General features: G+C 40.8%; 1 protein-coding gene across 1 annotated transcript in view; it reads left to right on the plus strand.

Annotated features, from left to right (window-relative positions):
* REPS2 (RALBP1 associated Eps domain containing 2) overlaps positions 1-20544 on the plus strand; it is a 96170-nt gene extending 75626 nt beyond the window's left edge. Inside the window, exons 15-18 of the mRNA XM_066545393.1 lie at positions 9877-9960; positions 12480-12625; positions 14754-14859; positions 15424-20544. Coding sequence (XP_066401490.1) covers positions 9877-9960; positions 12480-12625; positions 14754-14859; positions 15424-15492 — 405 coding nt within the window. The 3' untranslated portion in view covers positions 15493-20544. The remainder of the gene's footprint in view (positions 1-9876; positions 9961-12479; positions 12626-14753; positions 14860-15423) is intronic.
* The last annotated feature ends 2077 nt before the right edge of the window (positions 20545-22621 follow it).

The following is a 22621-nucleotide window of genomic DNA, read 5'->3' on the forward strand; positions in this document are numbered from 1 at the left end:
TCAGGTTGTGTTTCCTTAGCAGGGGAGTGACAACTTAATTTGTTTCTGCATGTCCAGCAGCTTCCTAACCAAATACTGAACCAAATGCTCATCTTACACTGGGACATGCAGAATACAGGACCTTGTTAAAATGATAAACACAAGAAGATTGTCATGTGGAATTTTTGATCCAGTCCTCTCCATTACAAAGGTCTGATTTCTAAAAGGAAAAAAAAAGAGTGGTTTCTCTGTCTGCTCAGTAATGAACATGCAGCTGATGCTTTGCTAACATGCATCACTTACATTTACTTAATTTATTTCTGATGATATTTAAAGATATTGGATCAAACATCGAAATACTGTTGTACTTATGTCTCTCAAAAGTGTATCTAAAACCAGTTCTTGAAAACATAATACACTTCATGTTCATCACATTGTTTATTTTTTCCCCAAGGATGCCTTTCTCTGATACAGGTAACAGAGAGTAGGGAAATGTGTGTGATGGGGTCATAATTCAGCTGAGCTGACCTTTGCAAATAGCATATAAGCAATAGTGAGCATATGGATTACCATAGTCCAGTGGGGCCTTTGATTTGAAGAGCACAGAGAAGTTGGAGGAAGGGATCTGCTTTCAAAGCTGAGACAGGATCTAGACCTGAAGAAAAGCCATGAGGCTGAAACTGCATATTCAGCTTTTTCTTATTTCAAGATTTACCAAACTCTCCTTAAATTTCTGTTTTAACTAATTTTTCAACAATGTTATTGAAAATCATACTTTAGTGTCATTTTGCTGTACTCCTGCAGTTAAGCACTGTTAATGACAAATGTAGCTTGGAAGTGAAGCAAACCATACATATTTCAGGTGGCTGTGCACCTTAAAGTATGCTCATGTTATGATTATTTTGGCTCAGCTTTGGAAATCAGTTGATGGAGGAGGAGAGGGAAATAATTTTTTTCTGAGGTCTATGGTTTTCTATGGATGACTGAGAAGCAGATTGAACCAGCTGGCTCTTCAGAGTGAGATTAAAGGGCTCATGGGATGTAAAGACCAAAGTGCATAAAAGACAGGTACCCAGGGGTAGGTGTTACATTTCAGTGGATCACAAGTCCAGAATACAGAAAGCAAAATATGGCACCTTGACTTTGCTCCTATGTTGAAGTGCTTTTTAGTAGAATTTATTTCAGCCTTTAGGAAAACATTATTTTTCCTGTCAGAACCTCCAAGATAATCAACCTTGCTGAGTTACTGAATCACTGGTTATTCAGAGTGTGCCAAACATCTCTACTCATATCACAAACTTCCTACATTATGTCCACATCCAACTCTGCTTCCATAGTGCAGCTGTATTACAAGGGACAAGGACTGTATCACTGGGTGAGCAGAGCACAAGGTGATGCAGCTGATGCTGTTGTGGCCTTGACTTCACAGCTCAGGGCATGCACAGGATTATTGTGGCAGGCTTGAGTCTTGGGATGCTGTGAGGATCTGGCCAGTTTATGGCAAATAGCAGCAGGGCTGGCTTCTCTGCTCAGCTTGCTGCTGCCAGCCCATGCTGTTCCACACTCTGCTGGGCAGGCACCTTTACAGGTGGTGGCTGCATCTCTTTTTACTTCTATGACAGCTGTTCAAGCTGGTGGATTTAACTCTGTGTTTCTTTTTGCTTGATGGCCTCTACAAGGCTATGGTAGTTCCTTCTTAGGATGTCTCCATTGCCAAAGTCAGCATTTTATTGACTTTGTATCAGTCCATAAGCTGTGCTTAAGGTTTCCTGAGAGCTTTCACCAGACACTTCTCTGATGCCATGATGCTTCTGTCTGAGGTCCCTATGGTGACTGTACATAACCTGAGTAAATAAAGATGGACAAAAGGCCAGTTTAAATAGTGTGGATACCTCATTATCTTCAGTTCATGATCTTTTAACCCAAATTCCAGCCCAAAGCTCTCTGCACCCCAAACCATTTTGAATTGATGTTTACAGTAAGACATTGTGGGTTGCAGAATGAACTCTTTTATTAGATTCATCAATTCATATTGCTTTCCTGTGAAAAGTCATTCAAGTTTTGCCTCAATTTTGTAAAGAGTTCTTGGAAAGATTATGTATGGAAAAGCACTTACACATAGATAAGAGGGGTTTTTTTTTGATATGTTATTTTGAAGTGGTTTTTTTTTGTGCTTAAGGCTGTGTGTAACTTCACTGACATCTTCTGTGATCTCTAGTAGCACATCTCACATTTAGCAAGTCTGCAGTAGCTTCTTGGATTTAAGGATAATTTTATCCATATTGGTTTCCCAACTTTATTTGCCATAAATATTTCATATCCTACAAGCTGTTGTAGACTTAGGATACTGGCAGTGCCTTACTTCTGCTTATTTCCCATGCCATGCTGTAGTATATAGAACAGATAACCTGCAGCTTTTGGAGATAACTACTGTGGTTTTTTTCTGGGCTTGTAGAGAATGGGTTTCAGCATCTTGGTAAGTCATCCTGTGTTCCTAACTTGATAGTAAACTTAAGTCATCAAGGAGAAATGGCATAAAGGTGGCCCCAAAACTGTTGTGCAGATCCAGGGCTGTGCAGAGAAAATTTGTGTAACATGGAGGTGCAGGAATCACGTTAGGAAGACAATAGCTATGCAGCTGATTTGCAGTGACACAGATTTCAGATAGAAAATAACTTCGGGTGCTCATGAATAACTGGAGCCAAACATATATGCACATTTCATATAAGCCCCTGTTGTTATTTTTCTAATGGAAAACAAAATAATATTTTATTACTGTTGGCTTTTAAGCCTACAGAATTCATTTACCACAGCTGCTTTCTCTGGGAGATTTTGTAACATATTTATGTTAATAGGAATTATGGATGAACACTGAAAAGCAAATATAACTTTAGGATTTTAGCCAACATCAGCTAACTATCTGCAATGTTGCCCAATTAGATCAGTTTTCCTGTATTTAAATTACTGTATTTCAGTACCTTCCTGTCCAACAATGAGGGCGTATCTTCAGTCCTGCTTGTGCTGTATAAGGGAATTTGAAAACAGTGGGACTGGAAAAAACTCTGTGTATCTTGGCTGAAAAAACTGATGTTCCTGGTCTCTTTTCCCAGAGTCACAATTTTAAGCCTGTTGGTTTTGTAAATTCACAGTGGTTTCAGTGGTTTGTGCTGCACTTTTATTTCTGGAGACCTTGGGATGTGTTTTTCCCACTGATTCCATGCTGGCAATTTTGACAGGCACTGAAAAAATTATGGGTGAAGGCAAAGCATTCAAGTGAAGTAGAGTAGGTAGGCAGCTGTTAACATTACCAAACTGAAGTACCCTGAATACAGTGCAGCTCTGAAGATTAAAATCTCCCTGTGTTACATGAGCTCAGAATTCAGCTGTCAGTTTAGTGGCCATTGTAACCTTTAGATGTTATTGATTTGGTGATATCCTGGAAATGAAGCACTGCAAGGGGTGATGGGTGGGTCACCCTGCCCAGTCACAGCCCCTGGTGGTGTTGGAAAGCAAAGATAGTACTCTTTTTAACATATGAAATGTTCTGCTCTCCAAATGTTACTTGATACTTCATAGCTCCTTGAAGCTTTTTGGCCATTCATCATCCAGAATTGCAAGTGAAAACTGGGACCCATTTCAAAAAGTTGTCTCTACTAACATGTCTCCACATTCTGCTGAATCCGTGGAGAGCCACGAATGTGGCTCAGGCTGGATTTTTAACCATCAATTACATGTGCCCATGCAGAGACCAAGAGGTGGGGAAGGACTCCCATCCATCCTGCTGAGACCTCTGGGCCTCCAGGGCAGGATGGCCACATGCAGGCTCTGTGCTGGAAGATGGTCCAGGTGTCCCCCCCACACCAGTGTCTTTGGCTACAGCAGAGATACATGGAGGATGAGGTTGGACTTGCTTACAAGGTTGTTTGGAGAAAATACTCAGGAATTCCTTTATTCTGCAAAATTATATGAGGACTTTCAAGTGCTGGCGGGACACCTTGAATTTTTCAGGAACTTTTCTGTTACATAAATAAAAATTGCGCCTGCAAAAAAATGAATATTTTGCTTTTGGCACCATGCAGTTTTATGCATGATTTTATACAATTTTATACTCTCCCAAATAACTATTTTATATTTAATGAAAGGAATATTTTTTAGCTTGCATTTACAACCATTGTGCAAAGAAAGGTTGGGGGTTTTTTTATTATCTCCTTGGTTTTGGCTGCAGAAGAACATATGTTGTATAAGCCGTGCAATAGGTACTGAAGGGGCATGTAACAGTAATGAAACTGAAAGTCTTCTATAACATGAAAGATTTTGCCATCTGCCACTTTAATATAATACAAATGGATTATCTTCCTCTCATGAAAATTATATATTAAATCTAAGACAGCCAGACAAAATAAATTGTGATTTAAGAAGTGGTGGAAAGTAGCACAGTTAAAATTGAATTTGAGGAGTAGTTGATGGATGCTGTAAAATCCTTTCTAAAGAGGTTTCTGGAAGAGTGGAAGAAGGCGAGTATCTTAATTAAAATGTGTTGTAACAATTTTTTAATTTGGCTTCACATTTATCATAACAACAAAGAAAGAAGCTAAGAACCCAATGCCTGTATCTCTAGTGGAATGCACATATCCTTTCTAGCTTACGTTAATCTGGTTTTGTGGAAGTTGAAGTATTAAAACAGATTGTTAATGCTTCCATCTGGGTCCTATTCTTTCCTTGTGAATGAGCTGAACATTGCAGCAATTTGTTTGTATTTACTGCCTTTCTCCACAACCTTATCACCAGCCCTCAGATAGCTCAGGGAAAGAAAAAGCTTATCAAAACTTCAGGGCTGCACAGTGCTGAGAAAGCAGGCAGCACACTAAGACCCTGGCAGCTTGTTGCATTTGCATCCCTGTGTTTTTTTTTTTTTTTCTGTTTTACCATTTTCAGTTTTTGTAATAAGCAATAAAAAGAATTGACGATTCAGTGTGGGATGCAGGAGACTCACAGAAACTGGAATTGAGATGTCTCAGCTTCCCAGAAATTGGCTTTAAGCACAAAAATATGAGTGTTTAGAAAGGAGCAAAGTACCTCTTAAATGAACTTACGCAGAGATGATAGAAGATTGCAATGGGCACATGCAGAGTGTTAAGCATATTTAGTAGCCTACTTTTCCTTACAGATAAGCTGTTCTCAATACTTTTTTTGCAAAGCTAAGCAGTGGCACTATATAGGTAATGATTATGGGCTACTCCAATGAATGCACAAAGAGAATTTAATTTCTGCGAGTAGTGCCAGTGACTACAACGGGACTATTTCTATGTGTAAAGTTAGCCTGGAGCACAAGTGTGGGTGAAATTGAATTGTGGCAATGATTGAAGATGTAGACTTGACCTCTTGAAAAAAGGTAGGAACTCCTATCAGGTGACTGGAATTACAAAAACTTGGTGTAGATCTTCTGTTCTGGAAGATCAGTTACGGATTGTCTTGAAAAGTGGGTGTGTAATCTATATATAATCCAACATTGCAAAGCAAAAGAACTGGAAATGTAAGTGAAGAACCAGTTGTTAAAATACTGTGTTCTCTTACAGTTATGAAAATCTTTCATCTGAGGCTCTCGAAGCACTCAGTGCTTGAGTGAGCATTACATATTCTTGTAGAAAGGAACTGTTAAGTATTGTCACATGGAGCGGTGAGGAGATTATCAATGGCTGCTCAGGGATCATGCCATGAAATAATGAGCATTTGCAACTCTTAATACTCTTCTTAACAATGAGGAATTATTTGTTCTAATGCTCAGTGTTGGCCATAGGCTGCAGGTTGGGCTCTATCTGTGGCCATTGCACAGAAACTTTGTTGGCCAGTTCTACCTTCTGCCCGGAAGAATGAGAAGGGTATGGCTATTCCTAGAAAAGTCAAAACTGTGCTAAGGAAACAGGAGACACTGTCTGCTAGTATAATTGGACTGGTCTCTGCAAAGAGAATCTCTTTAGCAGATTTGGAATAAGAACACCCTCTCGCTCTTTTCTGTGGTGTCTTACCCTGCTTCCCAAAATCAAGATACCCACAGGCCTGGTCTGCAGACTCTGCAGTGCACTATAAGCAGTGCAGAAGACCGGAACATTCTTTGCCCATCTCCTGTAACACTGTATGTGTTCCCAGCTATACCAGATAGCACAGCAGTGTTCCCAGTGTCAGTAGTTTACTCCACTCTGACGATGTGAGACACCTTCATCAAAGCACTTTGCACTACCATAAATGGAGTTTCCCTTAGAAGACCATATTGCATAATTTATAATTAATAAACCAATGGTGAAGAATTTAAACCCGAAAATAATTGTGTGAAAATTTTAAGACGTTTCTGTGATTGGAGGGAGGTAATTTATTGCCATGTTTCTGAATGAGTTGTGGGCACACTATGCTAAGCATGATATTAAAATGATGAAGAACTAAAGGGAATTCACCTCAGCTGCTCCTGAAGGACATCCTTTTCCTGTACTCCACTAGAGGACCAGAGTACTGCTGAGTCAAGCTCTGTCTGCCCAATACCAGCAGGCTACAAATACCCCACATCCAAATCAGTGAAGGAAATCTGTGAAGAATCCCTCTGCCAAAAGAAAAAGCAAGAGTTATTTTTCCTTTAAAATCTGTGTGGGGACCATGTGGGGGACACATCAGCTTGCAGATGTATGCACAAAGCCTTCCAGAGAGGGCTTTGTTGGGTGGGCTGCACCAAACCTTCTTTTCATGGTGCGTGTGCCAAGCGCTGAGAAGTGGCCTGTCCCAGGGGCCGCTAGGTGGCGCTTTAGGGACATGGCAGTCGCTTGGTTTTATTCATTATGCAGGAGCTGCATCACCAGAACTAGGCGATTTTTGGGGTTTTTTTTGTTGTTGTTTGTTTGTTTGTTTTGGGGTTTTTGGGTTTTTTTTCTGTTTTGTTTTGGTTTGGTTTTTTTTGTCTTGGTTTGTTTTGGTTTTCTTTTTGTTTGTTTTGGTTTTTTGGTTTTTGTTTGGGTTTTTTTTTTTTTGTTGGTGGGGGTTTTTTGGGTGGTTTTTTTTGTTTTTTTTAAGCCAGATGTAGCTATTTCTTTATTTTTACCTGCCCCTGCACCGCTGGCTGCTGAACTTTGCAATCCTCCTGTCCTGGCAGCAGGGAGACGTGGCCAGCCCAGTGACCCAGCCACAGCCAGCTGGAACCACAGCCCTGAGCATGGGCTGCAGGCTGGCCCTGACAGACACATCCCAGCACCCAGCTTACAAAAAATGTCCTGCTCTCACAGATTTTGAAATCTTACCCTTTTTGACATTTTGACTATGATTTATATTTGCCTTCACTAGAACACAAGGTTTACCCTTTCTTTTCCTTTCCAGTTCCCTTTGGTTTAAAACAGTACCCTCCTGCAATGAGACCATAAAAAAAAAAAAAAAAAGAAAGGAAAAAAGAGAGGATGGTTCTGCAAAAGTTTGCGTTCTGGTTTGTTTTTTTTTTAAATTTTCTTTCCTCTCTAGGTGCCTTATCTGACCATGATTTAAATTTTCTGATTATTTAAAACTGGCATCATAGAATACCAATTTGTGCAGTTACTTCTACACTGTTGGAACAAACTGGTTCTTCAAAGCTGCATTTTTTTATCTATACATAAATAACATGGAGTTGGTCAGGGTTTGTTTTTTTTTTCCTATCCATTCTGTGGAATAAGTTAATATATTCTTGTTTTTGATGCAAGGTTTAGTGTAGACTCTAACAAGACTGTGAGCACCAGAAACTGCCTGCCTGGCCAGGTTAAGGCAGGTATTTAGTGCTCCCTGTCACTAAAGGGTCATTAAAAGCTCTCTTTCCTGTACCCTGGCACTTTTACGTGGTGTGCAGCAAAGCTACACCATGAGAACTTTATAGTATATGTATTACATATCTCTCTGAAGGGCTGAATTTACTCTTGCTGTCCCTATGAATGAATGGGTCGTCAAATTTATGTGGTCCAGACCTACTGTGTGGTTCTGTTCATTATTTGAGCTTTGCCATCCCCAGATCATTCATGAAACCCTGGTGGACTTTGCCAGGCTACTGTTAGCAGTGCTTAGAGCCTTCATTTCTTTCAAATATATAAAAAGTTACTGTAGAAATCAGGTAGGTTATGGGCTATTCAGCTTGCTGATAAAGAAATATTCTGTTGCATTCAATGGACTTTTAAAGGTCTTTGATTTTTATAGATGCACAAAAAAATTGCTTTTTTCCATTTCACTCTATTTGACCAGAAATCTACATTTACAGAGGAAGACTTTCAATATATAAAAAGCTTTTCAAAATTCAAATGTATCCAGTAGTTATTAAAATTTTTAAAAATTAAGATATTCATATTCAAATACTGGAAATATTACAGTGTGAGGGGCTCTTTGGGTTTTTTTTAACCATCAGGTAACACTGCAGATGTAGCACACTCAAAAAAGGATGGGAGAGAAATCTTCTCAGTCCCTCTCTCCTGAGGAATTTCACATGTGTTTTAAAGAAATTGGTTTCAAAACTTTCTCCTCCGTGCACATGTTTGATACTGTGTGGTTGGAAATGAGCAGTACCACAGAACCACATTGCCCCTGCACCTTTCTGTACAGCTCTTACTGTGTCTTTTATGGAAGAAATAAAAATTCTATGGAAAAGTTCCTCCTTTTTAAATGTACCAAATTCAGTGCTTTCTGTTGTTTTTATTTAACTTACAGTTAGGCACTTGGAAACTTGTGACTGCTGCAGAGCTTGGTGGGCCTGTGCAGAAACCTCTTGGCAACAGTGATTTAGGTTCTTTGGTGTGCAACAAATTGTTATTATGGCTAAAATCCTGGCCCCTTAAAAGTTTGAGGTTTGCCTTGGACTTGGTTTTAAACACAGGATTTCACCTGTGTAGAAATGAGCCTCATTTGAGGAGGGAGCAGGATGGCAGGTTGCCCCTGCTGCCTGGGGGCCATTGCCAGCCTGGCTCCAACCTGGCAGAAGCTGGGAAAGAGGAGAAGAGGCTGTCTGTCTGACTGTCTGTCAGTGCCAAGAGCCTCAACCTCCTGCTCCTACCTGCCTTCCCCATCCTGGAGAGCCAGCCCATAAGTTCTGGACAGAAAACAGCCACACCATGTTTACAATGCCGTGTTTGCTGCTGTGCACCTGGGGACAGGCAGTTCTAAATCCTGCCACCCTCGCCGGTGCTGTGCCCTGTCCTGGTGGAGGAAATCAAAAGGTGCAAAGATCTTTCATAAGAGGCAAAGCAAGTGATTAATCCTCTGCTTTAATTTGCTTCTCAGTCAGATATTTTGGGGAATCAGGTGTCTTGTTTTGCAGATGTGTGGATCTGGGTGGTGGGTTTTCAGCTGCATTTCTGTTTGAAATGTGAGAAGGGAGGAGGGAAGGCTTGTCTGCTTTTTTGTGACTTGTGTTTTCAGTACCTTTGCTGGAATTTTTGGTATGACACTGGCTTTGTCACTCCAGCCTCACAAAGTTCAAAGACAGAGGCTTACTCCTGTGAATTTTCATTGGTTTCAGGTGATAATAAGGTGACAGGGCATATCCAAGGTCTTTCTAGCTTTTTTCTATTCTCTTATTTTTTCTCACTGTATTTAGGCCATAATGATAATTCTAGAAGAAATTCTGGGTACTAGATTGTTTACATTCAGAGACATGGTTCCTAATGCTTCACTAAAAAACTTTTCTCCCATTTTCCCAGCACAATAAAATGCAAGAATATAGTTTCATTAAAAATCTGCAAAAGACATATGTCATCCATTCAGCTGTCACTCTAGATCTCCATTTTCCCTACTGTTGAATTGTTAAAGTAACTTTTCTTTTGTGTGTAACATTTCCTTTCATTGACTTTATTTTATGTGACTGCTAGTCATTTTCTGGGTGTAGCAATGACTGATTTGTTGTTGCAGACAGAGCAACCATCTGAGGTTGAATTACATCCTCAGATGAACAGACCCCCATCACAGGCAGAAGAAAACAGTTCAGCAAAAAAGGTGAGATCTGCACACATTGTACCATTATGGAGTGATTTTCCTTAATCAACAGATGTGGTTGTTTTAAGTTCAAAAGCAATTAAACAGAGGGTTAGGGTTATGTTTTTACATGTTTACCTTCTCTGGAGGTCAAGACACTGGAGGAGAACTGTGATCATATGTGGCATCAACTCACATAAATCATTAAGAAACCTCTTAGTATGTACACATTGATGCACGTGCTTTGAGAGTGACAGCTTGCCATTTATTTCAAATCAATAGGGGCTTGTGGAGCCTTTGGGAAAACAAAAAAGAGTTTGATTGTACTCCAGTCCTGTCTCACTGTAGTTCCTCCAAATTGTGATGCACTTCTTGGTTTCAGTTATTGAGGATTTGATTTTGATGTAAACACCTGTTTGCCAGAGGTCAGGATCTGCCACTAAATGTACATAGACTAGGAGAGATTTGCTCAAGATGTGCAGTTTCTAATATGTTTTTGTATCGACCTATCAATTGTAAAAAGTAAGCACTGAAATTAAAATAGCACAGTTCAAAGGGCCTTGCTTAGGGATGGAGTGGCCTTAGCAGTGGCTGTGAGCATTTTCCCTCTCCTCATCATGCTCTGACCACCTCCTTCCACCAGCCCCAGCCAAAACAGGTTTGGATAGGGGGCAAATAGAGATCCTCCCCATTCTGGCCCCTCCTGCAGCCAGAGAGCACCTGCAAGACATTTACTCAGCCCAACTAAGAACTTTTGGCAGGTGCTGGATGTACCTTGCCTAGGGAGCACAACTTCTTAGTGTAACATGGGGGGGATCCAGTGTCATCATTTTTTGCATGTTCTTTCTGGGCAGTGTCCTTGCTCTGCTTGTGCTCATCATATGCTACTTCCAGCCTGGCCCTGCTCTTTCCTTGCTGTGCTAGGGAAATGAAGTCTTTGTGGTCCTCCTACCTCATGCTCACTCTCATCCCACCTGGTTCCCTAAAATGCAGTGATGCCCCAGGCTGTGGGGTGTGGGAGGCAGGTGGTTGTTGCACTGCTGAGCCACCTTCCAAAGCCTGGTGCAGCAGCAGAAACCAGCCAAAGAGCCCCTGCCAAGGGATCTGCTTGGACCATTGCTTATACTATTGTGTTTGAAAGGGGAGAGGGAGTTACCCTGTGGATTTGGTAGGGTTTGAGGTAGACTGGCATTGTGTGTTGGGCATTACCGTTGTGGAAGGCATATGCAAGTTCCCTCCTTGCTGTATGGGGCATGTTCCACCCTTGCAGGGAGCTGTGCCTGTGCAGAGGATTTCAGAGCATGGCATTACCAGAGATCTGTGCAGTCATGATGTGCTGACATCCTGATCAGAACATCTGATAATATTTTTAGATTTTTTTTTCAGTAATTACAAAACTCTTTTTTAATGTTTAAACCTTTTTCCTTATAATTCAAATTCTTTTTATAATGGCAACCTTTCTGATATGAATGATTCGTGGTCTTATATTGGTTACATTTTGTATCTATCACTCATAGAAGTCTCTTCTTGTGAGTCAGGCTGCTTACTACACTATTGGTTTTTTTCCTTGTAATTGCTTTGTCATTATTTTTTTCTTATTAATGTTTGGTGAAAACACAGTAGTGAAGGTAATCTAGCACAGTAAAATGTGTGATAGTGAAATTTGGTCATTGGTTTTGTCTTTGATGCTGAAAAAACCTGTCTCAATTCAACTTTTTGAGTCCTAGCTTTCTCATTCATGAAATGAGGCAGTAATAGCTATATCCCTTGTGAAATTGATCTTATAATAAAATACACTAAAGAGGATACATTTATATTTATAATTTAAATCAGCTATAAAGTGATAAAACTACTTCTCATTACAAAAGAAAGGATGTCTTAATTTATAATAATGAAAACACTTCTTACCACTGAAGTCATAAAAATGCAAGACTCTGCTTTACCTAGAAAACACAGACTATTTCTCTGATGTAACTTATCAAGAGAAATAGCTGGCCTTTATACTTCAACATGTTAATTTTGCATGGATAATGTAATGTATTTGTATTTCAAAACTATATTCAGCGTTCCTTTATGTAAGAGAGGAGGGGAGAAGGGAGAGGCTCCATGCCAGACATGTGAGGCAGTAAGTTGGGATGCAAGTGATTAATTATTGATTCTTTCAAACTGAACATAATCAAAAATAAATCTTGCTCTGGTTTTAATGCTTTTGGGTCAACTGGGGGCTAGTACATGTGTTTATACCTCTCCCTCCACCTCCACCCAATGCACACTAAGCTGTACAGCCCAGTTGTGAAGAGCCTGTCATCCAGATGAAGGTAAAACACCCTTTCATTCATGAAGGGATTGCAGGAGTTATTGTTCCCTTTTCAAAGTCAGAAACCTGAGAGGCTATTACCAAATTGGAATTAAGCTCTGTACGTCTTTAAATTATGAAATCTTAACCAGCTGTCAGCAATTTATGTGACACAAGTATTTTTCTAGCTGAATGATGGGACACATATGGCCTGACTTAATGTTGCTGTGCTTTTTCCTTTCAGGAGGTTGTTCTTGCTCAGCCACCCTCCAAACCTGCGCGCAGGAAGCTCCGGACAGAGGCACAAGGGCTGGAGACCCCTGAGCTTTCTCCCACTATAAATGTGACTTCTTCCCTGCCAGCAGTCAAGCCTCACCTCCCAGTCCAAAAGTAAAAGCCTGTACCAAGCATGCCAAAGTGCAGCATGAGATCTGATGTAGCAGGGTTTGCTCTTTGTATAATTTTGCGCTTAATAGTTCTGTTTCTGAGAATGCTTCACAAGATACAGATTCTGAAATCTACATCAGAAATCTACATCTGCATTCTGAAATCTACATCTTCTGTAGATTCTGAAATCTACCTCAGTCTTCTCAAAAGCAGACTAAGCCTGTAGTGACTGTCAGTGGTATTTGATACGTAGATAACCTCTTCAAAGGTGTCCTACTTCTGCACCTGCTAGACATGGCTGAGGAGCAAGCCTAGCTATTCAACCATCTCTAACACAACTTGTTTTATATGTGAAGGTCTGTGTTTCTGCCTTGCATGTGTCTTCTGGAATTTGCTCCTTCATGTGGACAGATATGACCAAAAAATGCCTGGGAAGCTGAATCATGAAATGCTTGGTGTTGGTCATATCCTTGTGATATTTTTTCATTGTGAGGCATGTTGGAAACGGGCTTGTCACTGGTGTGAGATGAGCCACAGACCACTGGTCTGATAATGGCCAAACCAACGTGTGTTGTTTGCTCTTGTAAATACAGCTGTCAAAGCTGTCAGCTGACTTATCAGATATTTCACTCTATGTGTATTTAATAGTGATGGAGAAGGCGCTGTACAAGTGGTAAGCAAAGGCACTTGAAACCCTGTTGAGTTTGTGCATCTCCTTCAGATGAAGCACTGTGCAAACATTATACCCCACCATCACCCAGGGCCTTGCAAAAGACATCTGATTCAGTCTGAAACAAAATCATGCTGCCCAAATCAATTGAGCGTTTCTTGGCAGACTGTTTATCAGTAGACTGAATCTGTGCTGCATAATTGGAGATTAGAATAAGTAATAAGACTCCTAGGATGCTCTTAAAGTACTATTTTGTGCTTTGGGAGTACATATTCCATAGTGGTTCAAAGATAACAGCATTTGTTAACATCTCAATCCTGTCTTGTCTATATCTTTCCTAAAATGTTAAAATGGCCACAGACATATATTGCTCTGCTTTCATTTTTCTTCCTATCATTTATTACTTTATAGACTATGGAGAGTAGTTTGCAGGAAAATAGTGAAGCAGAAAACTGACAGTTCACTGGAAAATAACAGCATAAAGTCCTGTCACCATGCTGAGGAGAGTCTATTGCAAAAATCAGTGTCATCATCTCTGTTAAGAGAGAAGAGCTAATGGGGACTGTGTGCCACTGGACCATATTTAAATAGGGCATCTGTTTTAGATCTATTCTGGCATTAAAGAGCTCTTGTTTACATGAGCTCTTCCTCATGTAAAATTTTAAGATAATTTATTTGGAAAGGGGCTTGGATATTCAGTCAGTATTTTCTGTATTTTCTTTCTTTTTTGCTGTTGTTATCTCTTTTGCTTTGAATAGGTTGGTCCTTATCTACAGCTGTCTCTTTTTATACCTGTCTGCATAGCTGTCATTTCTTCCAGATCAGTTACCACAGCCTATGAAGCAATAAAAATTCTTAATTAATAAAATAAGTTCTTAAAATAAAAAAGGTACATCCTTTATGTTAGCAGCAAAAGAGCTGAGGGAAGTCAATCAGTCATCTTCCTGTTTGTGATGTCAGATGGTTTTGGTGGAAATGACTGCTTTGAATAAAAGTATTAATTTTTGAAGTAAAGAAACATCAGAATCAGCAAAACTCTGAGACAGAATTTTCATGCCAATGTCCTTTCTGTCTGTATAGAATGATTTTTGTATTTTCTGTTAACCACTCCTGACTCTTTAAATTCTACAAGTCTCTGAAAACAGCTAATGCAAAGATACTGCAATAAGGGCAGCTATGCAGGGATCATTCTTGAGCTCAATGAGAATGCAGTGATCTTGAAATAATTGAGACAGCCTAAAATATTTCTGTCATTCAGGTTAACAAGTTTCAAATATTCCATCCGATTCAGGCATCTTATTTCAGTGTTACATTTTTCTTTTCTTAAATCTGTAGTTTGTACCTTGTCTTTGACATGTAGTCCAGGATGCAGAGAGCTATGCAGAATGGGTGGCTGCTCTTCTGGCATCAGCCAGTGCTGAGACTCTTAATTGAAATGTCTTGTATTTATCTGTCTGGCAGACAGTCTTCCAAGCAGAAAAGGGCTATTCAGACCGCTATACGAAAAAACAAAGAAGCCAATGCTGTGCTCGCCAGGTTGAACAGTGAGCTCCAGCAGCAGCTGAAGGTAAGGAATGCATTGAAAATCAGTGACAAAGCTCCCTGCAATCAGTTCTGTGTCACCTCCAGCAGTATTGAAATCAGAGCAAAAAATAGGACAGTAGTTGAAATAAGCACAGAGATGAAAGCTTTTAATGAGAACATATTGCCATCATTCCTTGGGTCAGGTCTTACTTGCTTCCATCTTCAGCAGGCCAGCGCTGTTACTTGTGTTTTGCCACAGGAAAAGACAGAGAAGTTTGTCTAAATTCACTAAAGAGAAGAAAACTGAACTTGTCCTTCAAGTTGTATTGCTGTCTGGAGGCTTTCTGACAGAGCAGAGCTCTGCTGTTTAAATGGAGACCAGAAGGCTTGATGGGTACTCCTCAGGCACATTTTGCACTGAGGCTCAGGGGGCGTTCACTCCTCTGAGCCTGCCCCGATGGGGAGGCAGACCCTGGAGGAGCTGCAGTCCAGCCCAGCTCCCACACTGGCAGGGGAGGTCAGCAAGAGCCTGCCTGGCTGCCCTTTCCTGGAGCAGGGTGCTGCATTTGAGCATCCCCAGAGTTGTAACACACCTCTCCTCCTGCAGGAGGTTCACAAGGAGCGCATTGCCTTGGAAACGCAGCTGGAGCAGCTTCGTCCTGTCACCGTCCTGTGACTTCCTGCATGGCCGAGCAGGAGCAGAGCAGTGTCCAGAAGCCTTGCAAGGAGGGGAATTCTGTGCAGCTGAGCAGGGTCTCTACCAAGGCAGGGGGGAGCACTGGCCTTGCTGGCTCTCTCTTTGCCCTATTACACACATTTTGCCTTTGCAGGTGAGGAAGGTACAGAAAACTAATACCTGACTATGGAATATTTCCTAATGGGGGGATGCTTTGCCTTCTTTCCTCCCCCTTCCCAGCCTAATGTGTAAATGGAGTTTATCACTGAAATGAATAACCTGAGAGTATTTTATTTATGTAAAGAATTCCTGATTTATATGCATTTTGGCAGCACCTCCTGCCCCGATAGTTAAGAGGTACAGCATTCCTGAGTTCTTGCTTAAATTGAAAACTCATCCTCTGAGATGGGCTTCTGGATGTTACTGATTCCTGTAGGATTGTATCATTGTAGAGTACCTGTGGATTTAACATACCACAGGAATAGAACTTGCAAGATGTACAGAATCTTTATCCTCAATCACATGTCAAATAATTATTTTCTTAGTACTGTTTATTATGCAATCACGGATGTATTTTAATGTTAGAGAACTTGTATTTTATTAGTTCAAGTCATATAAGAGAACAGTAAAAAATACTAAAATATAATTATTTTGGAAATTAGGAAAAAATCTTTTTGAGCTAGAGCTGTTTCTAATCACCAGTATTTGAGCACTTGCTTGCAAATACCAGTGTCTCTGCATTCTTTTAGCATGTTTGAGATGGCTGGTGTATAGCTTTTTTCTTTTCTTTTTTTCCTTTAACCAACAGTGTATTTCTAACAAGAGGTTAAAAATGCATTCAGGGCATTTTTATAAAAGCCATTCTATGTACATTTGTATTAGTCTGCTTTGTTGTCTTAATAGCTGCTGATTTGTTTTAGGGATGTGTACAAGAACTGTATTTCCAGAAGAGGGAAGATAGCAGAAGTGCTATGTATGAGGCTATAAAAAGTGAGATGGAAGTAATTGCCCTTTACAGCAGGCTTTTGTTAAGGTTCCTTTGCACATCAGTGGAGATGCTGCTGATAGGAGAAAGCTGCTAATGCCCATCTGTTTTCTAAAGGAAGAAGCAAAGATTAATCTTTAACCTGCATTTGATCCAGGGCCAGCTGAACCCTGTAGGGAGTTTTTCCTGGATGCAGTGGTGGCTTTGGTCTCAGTTCTTACAGTGGAAGCTGGCTATGAATGTTGCAGTATTTCTTGGGGCAATACTCTTGGATTGGGTGACTTCAGACATAATAATGTCAGCCCTACTCCCACCATGGGTATGGTGTGCTTTACTGCAAGGGGATGTCACCAACTGTTGTCCACCTTAAACATGACCCTGCACATGTCTCACTGACCTGATTTAAGTGTATGTGGTTCCTTGCAGAAACCTTGCAGCAGTCTTGTCACCCTTGTGGGTGTGTTGCTTGCTCCCTGTAGCTGTGGGATGGCCTGGGGCTGAGAGGAAGGAGAAGCAGGTTTGAAGCAGCTGGGTAACCTCTCCTTGTGGTGTGTCATGGAATGGCTGCCGTGGCATATCAGAGGGCACCAGAGCAGCCAAAAGTTTTGTTGAGAGATAAGAAAGGCATCACTGGGAGTGTTTGAAGTGGTAAGGAAACAGTCTGCTTTGCTGAAAGGAATGTGGAAGGGGGATGGGAATCCAGAAGTCTGCAGGTGAAAATAAGCATTGGCAGAATTGTTACTGAAAGTCTCTTCTTGTAATGCACTAGTTTTGATTCAACTAAAGATCACTGTGTCAACAAGCCACAGCTGTTCTTCTGGATTTGGGACTTCTCTCATGTGGCTGTTGCATAGCTGGGGTCAGATGGTCATTCTTGGTCAGTGACAAAATGTGAGGAATGCAGGCTTTTCTGGGAATCTGCAAAAGAGCCACTGCCCTCTTGCTAATTGTGGTATTGCTGAGAATTTATCATCATTTATTTCATTTGTTCATAATAATACTGAGTCATTCCTGAGATTTAATGAGGTTAAGTGCTTGCCCTGTTTGCTTTTTAGTTCATACATTGTAATTTGGTTAATAAGACCTTACTATTTCATAGGAAATAATCATATGGCACACTTGTCTTTTGTTTTATGGGTAATTTTTAAAGGAAGGCTTTTAAATTACTGCAAAGAAGTGTGTACATTGCATTTTTAAGGCAGTAGAGGACTTCTTCATGTTTGAAAAACATTTATTTCACCTTTATTTATTTCCCATTTATTTCACCTGAGTTCTTAATGGAATAGACACTCTTCAAGGGAAGAGTTGAAGAGTCTCCTTTATACTGTCTTTTTCAAATGTCTCCCTTCTAAAGTCCAGGATTTTTTTTTTTTATTCATTGGAAATTATGATACTTGCTTAGCCAACAATGAAATACTTGCTTGGCTGTTACTTTACCACTGGATTAATAAATGAAAGTATTTAACAATCCCTGCATTTTTAGTGTTGCAATCAAACACTCCACTCAGCTTCAATGACTAGAATGTGAGTTGATTTGTATTCTTTTTGGTGAAATATCAGCTATGATGATGATACACCACTTCACACATCAGTAAAGTGAAATATTCAAGGAGAGGTGTTGATGTGTTATACATATGAAGCAGGAGGTTGCTCGTCTGTATGTCTCAATGGTTAAGCATTTATGGTAGCCCACACAAAATAAAAAAAATGTGTCTGTTCTTGGGAAGCTGTTAGCATTTTGAGGAGAGGAGAAGGCATCATGGAGCTATGACAGTGCTTCTGTCAGTTGCTCCATGCAGCCATGCTAATGGCTACTGTTAGCAGACCCTGGCTGGTCCAAATTCACATCTAAATCCAGTATTACAGATTTTCTTCAAAATTACTTTTTCTTTAGAAAAAGAGCAAAATCATAATTTCTTGCAGAAGCCTTTACATTCTCAGACTTTGGATGGGAAGTGCTCCTACATCCAAAACCATTTGGTCAGAAAGTGAGACCTCACAGGCTTGATGTTCAGTGTGCTTTCTTGAGCTACATGTGAGTGATCAGCTTTAAGCCCCTGACATCCCTGACCCAGAACAGCAAACTAAGGTTTGTCTGCCCCAGCTGCCAGCCTGCTGAAGGAGTGGGATCACATTCCCATGCATAGTTCTCACTGTCCTCAGCTTGTGGTTTCTGTAGGTACTTGGGCAGAGCACAACATGCCCAGCAAGAGAACATAAGTGGGAACAGGAGCACATCCTTGCATCTGAGAGCATGTGCTGACCATGAGCCTTGTGCCCCTTCTCAAGTCTTCAGTGGGCAAATAAATATTTTTGTCTACAGAACAGGGCTAGGCAGAGCAGATAAGGATCTTCCTCAGTGTGTCTGTGTATGTGTGCACTCAGCTGTATTCCATTTGTTCATGCATTTCTTTATGGGTCTGTTAACATTCATATCACCTGATACCTATATTTGTTTTAATCGATGGTAATTCTGTGGTGAAAAAAGAAAAATGCCCAGCTAAGTGTAGTGACTGATTGCCTTTGTAGATAAGCCATTTTTATTTGAGCCTTTCAAAATAAATAGACCTGGTAATTAAGCAAGGCAAACAGTTTCAATTTCTGAGGCATTCCTTTATTAAACAAACTACCTGTGAACACACATTAATCCTTAAGGATCAATGTCCTTCTTCTACTTATTAATATTATACTAGGATGCAGTGGAAACATTACCAACTCTTTCCAGAAAGTTCTCAGTTCCCCCTTCCAGAGAGTTTTGGTGATGTAACAAAAGTGTGTTTAGTCAAGGCAGCCTTGTTACTGGTAAATTGTTAGATATCCTGTTAAAGTCAAAATATTATCTTCAGACTGCATGGCAGTAGTTTTCCTGTTGGAAATTCTGTATCTACATCAGGGAGAGGAATTTGTTTGGCCAGACAGTTCCAGCCTGACTGATGACCAGAGGGCTGGAGTACCTCTCCTTTGAAGATAGGCTGAGTTCAGGTTGTTCAGCCTGGAAAAGAGAAGCCTCTGAGGAGACTTAAAGCACCTTTCAGTACCTAAAGGTGCTGCAAGAGAACTGGAGAGGGACTTTCTGTAAGAGCATGTAGTGATAGGACAAGGGGGAATGGCTTCAAACTGAAAGAAGGCAGGTTTGGATTAGATATAATGAAGAAACTCTTTACTGTGAAGGTGGTGAGATACTGCAAGAGGTTGCCAGAGAAATTATGGCTGCCCATCTCTTGAAGTGTTCAGGGCCAGGTTGGATGGGGCTTTGAGCAACCTGAAGAGTGAAAGGAGCCCCTGTCCACAGCAGGAGGGGTTGAAACTAGATGATCTTCGTGGTCACTTCCAATCCAAACCAGTCTCTGCTCCTACAACACTGCCAAGGCTAGCCAGCATAGGGTGATGGGGCTGTGCATGGTAAAATGACCACAAAGGGATGGTTGGGATTTGGAAACCTTTATGGGAAGCATTTAGGATGGGCATAATGTGAAAATTGCTGGTTGAGGGTGCATAGGTAGCTTTTCTCTCAGCTGAGCTTCCAAAGGCAGAGATCTGCAAAAGTTGCTAGCTGGGGAATGAGGGATGTCCATTTCCCAGTACCATCAGCCTTTCAATCTCCAGCACACACAGTCTTTGACAAGAAAACACATGGGTTCGTGAAGCCACATATTTTATTGGCTAAAGAGTAAAATATTTTTTTTCAGGAAAAGAAGTAAATCTTAGTGATTTAGTATCTTTGAAAAGAGATTATGTATTTTGAAGCTTTTTTCCGCTATCTTGATATGTGCTATGAATATATGCATTATGTTTTACTCTGTTACAGATTTTTTGATACAAAAAAGTTGTATTGCAAGCATTATGGTTGTTAATCTAAAAAAATGCCCCAAGGCTATTATATATTTGAATTTTAACTTATAAATTAGATAGCCAGATTTAAGTAATTTGTTTTCACAGCTGCAGACTGTCCCCATGGTAAGCTGCAAAATGTATAATGTTCTATACTATGCCCATCTAATTTTGGAAAATGTATGTGATATGAAGCTGGGTGCTACATTAAAATAAAAGTGTCCAATGAGTTCAAATTGCCTTGCTTTTGTGGTTTATTCAGGATGTTGATGGTACACATCTGCCAGGAGACCAGAAACTGTGAGACCCAGTGGAAAAAATACCATGTTGAAATGGCTGACCTTCAGCTTTGAAAGATGAAATCACTTACATGGAATTGTACCTACACAATAGAGACAGAGAGAGACTTATTTAAAGTGACTTGGGCTCCAGTTAAGTTAAAACTTCATGTTTGCTTTGTCAGGCCTTACTTAGTCAGAATTCAGACATAACTCCCTGATTTAGCCCAAAGAGGGACACTTTTTCACCGCTGTGAAGGAAAAACTATTCCCAGTATCCAAGAGACCCTTAGTCAGAGGGTGGCCAGGCAGGACTGCAGAGGACTCCAGGTGTTCCACACCCAGAATCCCTGTGATCAGTGGGTTTGGCCCCTTGTCAGCTGTGAGAGCTGAAATTAAGCTGGGAAAAGGAAACCATTTGAATAGCTGGCCTTTATGGGCAGGGAGCCAGAGGGTACAGCATATTCTGCTCTTTAACTAGTGTGATTTCTAAGAATTATGTCACAGCTATCCAAAGAGCAGAGCTTTAAAAGAGGAAATAATGAGTGATAAATTAATTCTTCCAGCATTAAGCCATGACAAGGGATGTTTTATTGGCCTAAAAGTATGTCTCTGGTGCACATGAGGCACAAGGCCAAGGCGTTAAAAACTTGTAAATATCCTGTGGGGAGCTATTCTCCATCAGCAGTGGGATGGATTTAGATGGCTCCTCCATGCTTAGTTTTAACAATTAGATGGTACTCTGGGGTGCCTTCATGCAAATCTAGATTGGCTCTACATATTTAAATTCATGGTTCCAATAATCTTTCTTAAAAATTAAAAATGCATCTTCGTGCTCCAGAGAAAAGTTCTTAGTTGAAGTGGGAAAGAAAAGAAGTAGGAGAAGCTTTAAAAGCCCTTTTTTATCTGTTTTTAAGGTAGTGCTGCTTTACAAGTGTGCCTGCTTCAGTGGGATGTTTACATGGATTTTGCAGTAAAGCAGAATAAAGGAAAATTAACAAAGAAATGGAATCCCTAGGTATCTGTAGCCCATAGCCAAATCAGAGCTCCTTCACCTCATGGTCTCGTTGCTCCTCCTATTTTACAGTGCCCTCAAATGCATCTTGGAGCAGGAGGCCTTGGGGATGTGAGCTCCACTTGCAGCAGGCTCTCATATCCTCAATATTGCCTCAGTACCCACCGTTTTGGGCACACATCTGGAAGGAGTGGCATTAGCTATGTTCCAGATGTGTTAGCCGAGTAGTCCCCCGACTACATGCTGAATCAGTATTTCCAGTTAAATCCTGGATTGGTTTATGTTTATTGATTGTTAGCTTAAATTGCACAAGACAGGAAATATATCTGAGGACATTTTGAAGATGCTTTATGTATCAGAAATGTGATGGGCTAGACAAGACTAAGGCTATATATTACATCTAATCTGGTTTTTGTGGGAGGGAGAGAGGATGGGAGGGAGAGGGGGAGATTGCTTCCTTAGCCTAGGCTGGTCCCACAAGAAATGTTATCTTTTTACATGCCATCCCTAGTTCATGTAGGGAGCTCATCAGTGTGCTGTGGTTTTCAATAAAACATGGGTTTTACAGCTAGCAGATGTGCAGGTAATGCCTCACTGCCACAGGCCCTCCAGCAGGACCTCATTGCCCTCCAGAGATGAGGAGGAGCAGAGCAGGATAGCTCTGTGACAGCAAATGGCATCCAGAGCACAGCAAGGAGGAAGGAGGAGAAGGAGGCAGTATGTCAGCTCTGGCAGGACCATGATGGAGAAAAAACGTGACCCTGGAGAAGTAATCATGCTCCTAAGGTGGCAGGGACATCAGTGTGCCTCTGCCACTTTGCTCCATGCCCACAGGAAAGGATAACATGCTTAAAAATGTTCTGCTGGACTACTCATTGCCAGGATGCTTGGACTAGGGCTGCCACTTGATACATGAGTTATTCCCTTCCAAGGTCACTTCAGGAATTCAGTAGTTTGTGCTGTCTGTCACAGGTTTGGGTTGCGTTAAGGCAGTGATACCGGTGTTGAGCAGACCAATAC

This window comes from Molothrus aeneus, chromosome 2 (assembly GCF_037042795.1).
Source record: "Molothrus aeneus isolate 106 chromosome 2, BPBGC_Maene_1.0, whole genome shotgun sequence".
Classification (NCBI taxonomy): Eukaryota; Metazoa; Chordata; class Aves; order Passeriformes; family Icteridae; genus Molothrus; species Molothrus aeneus.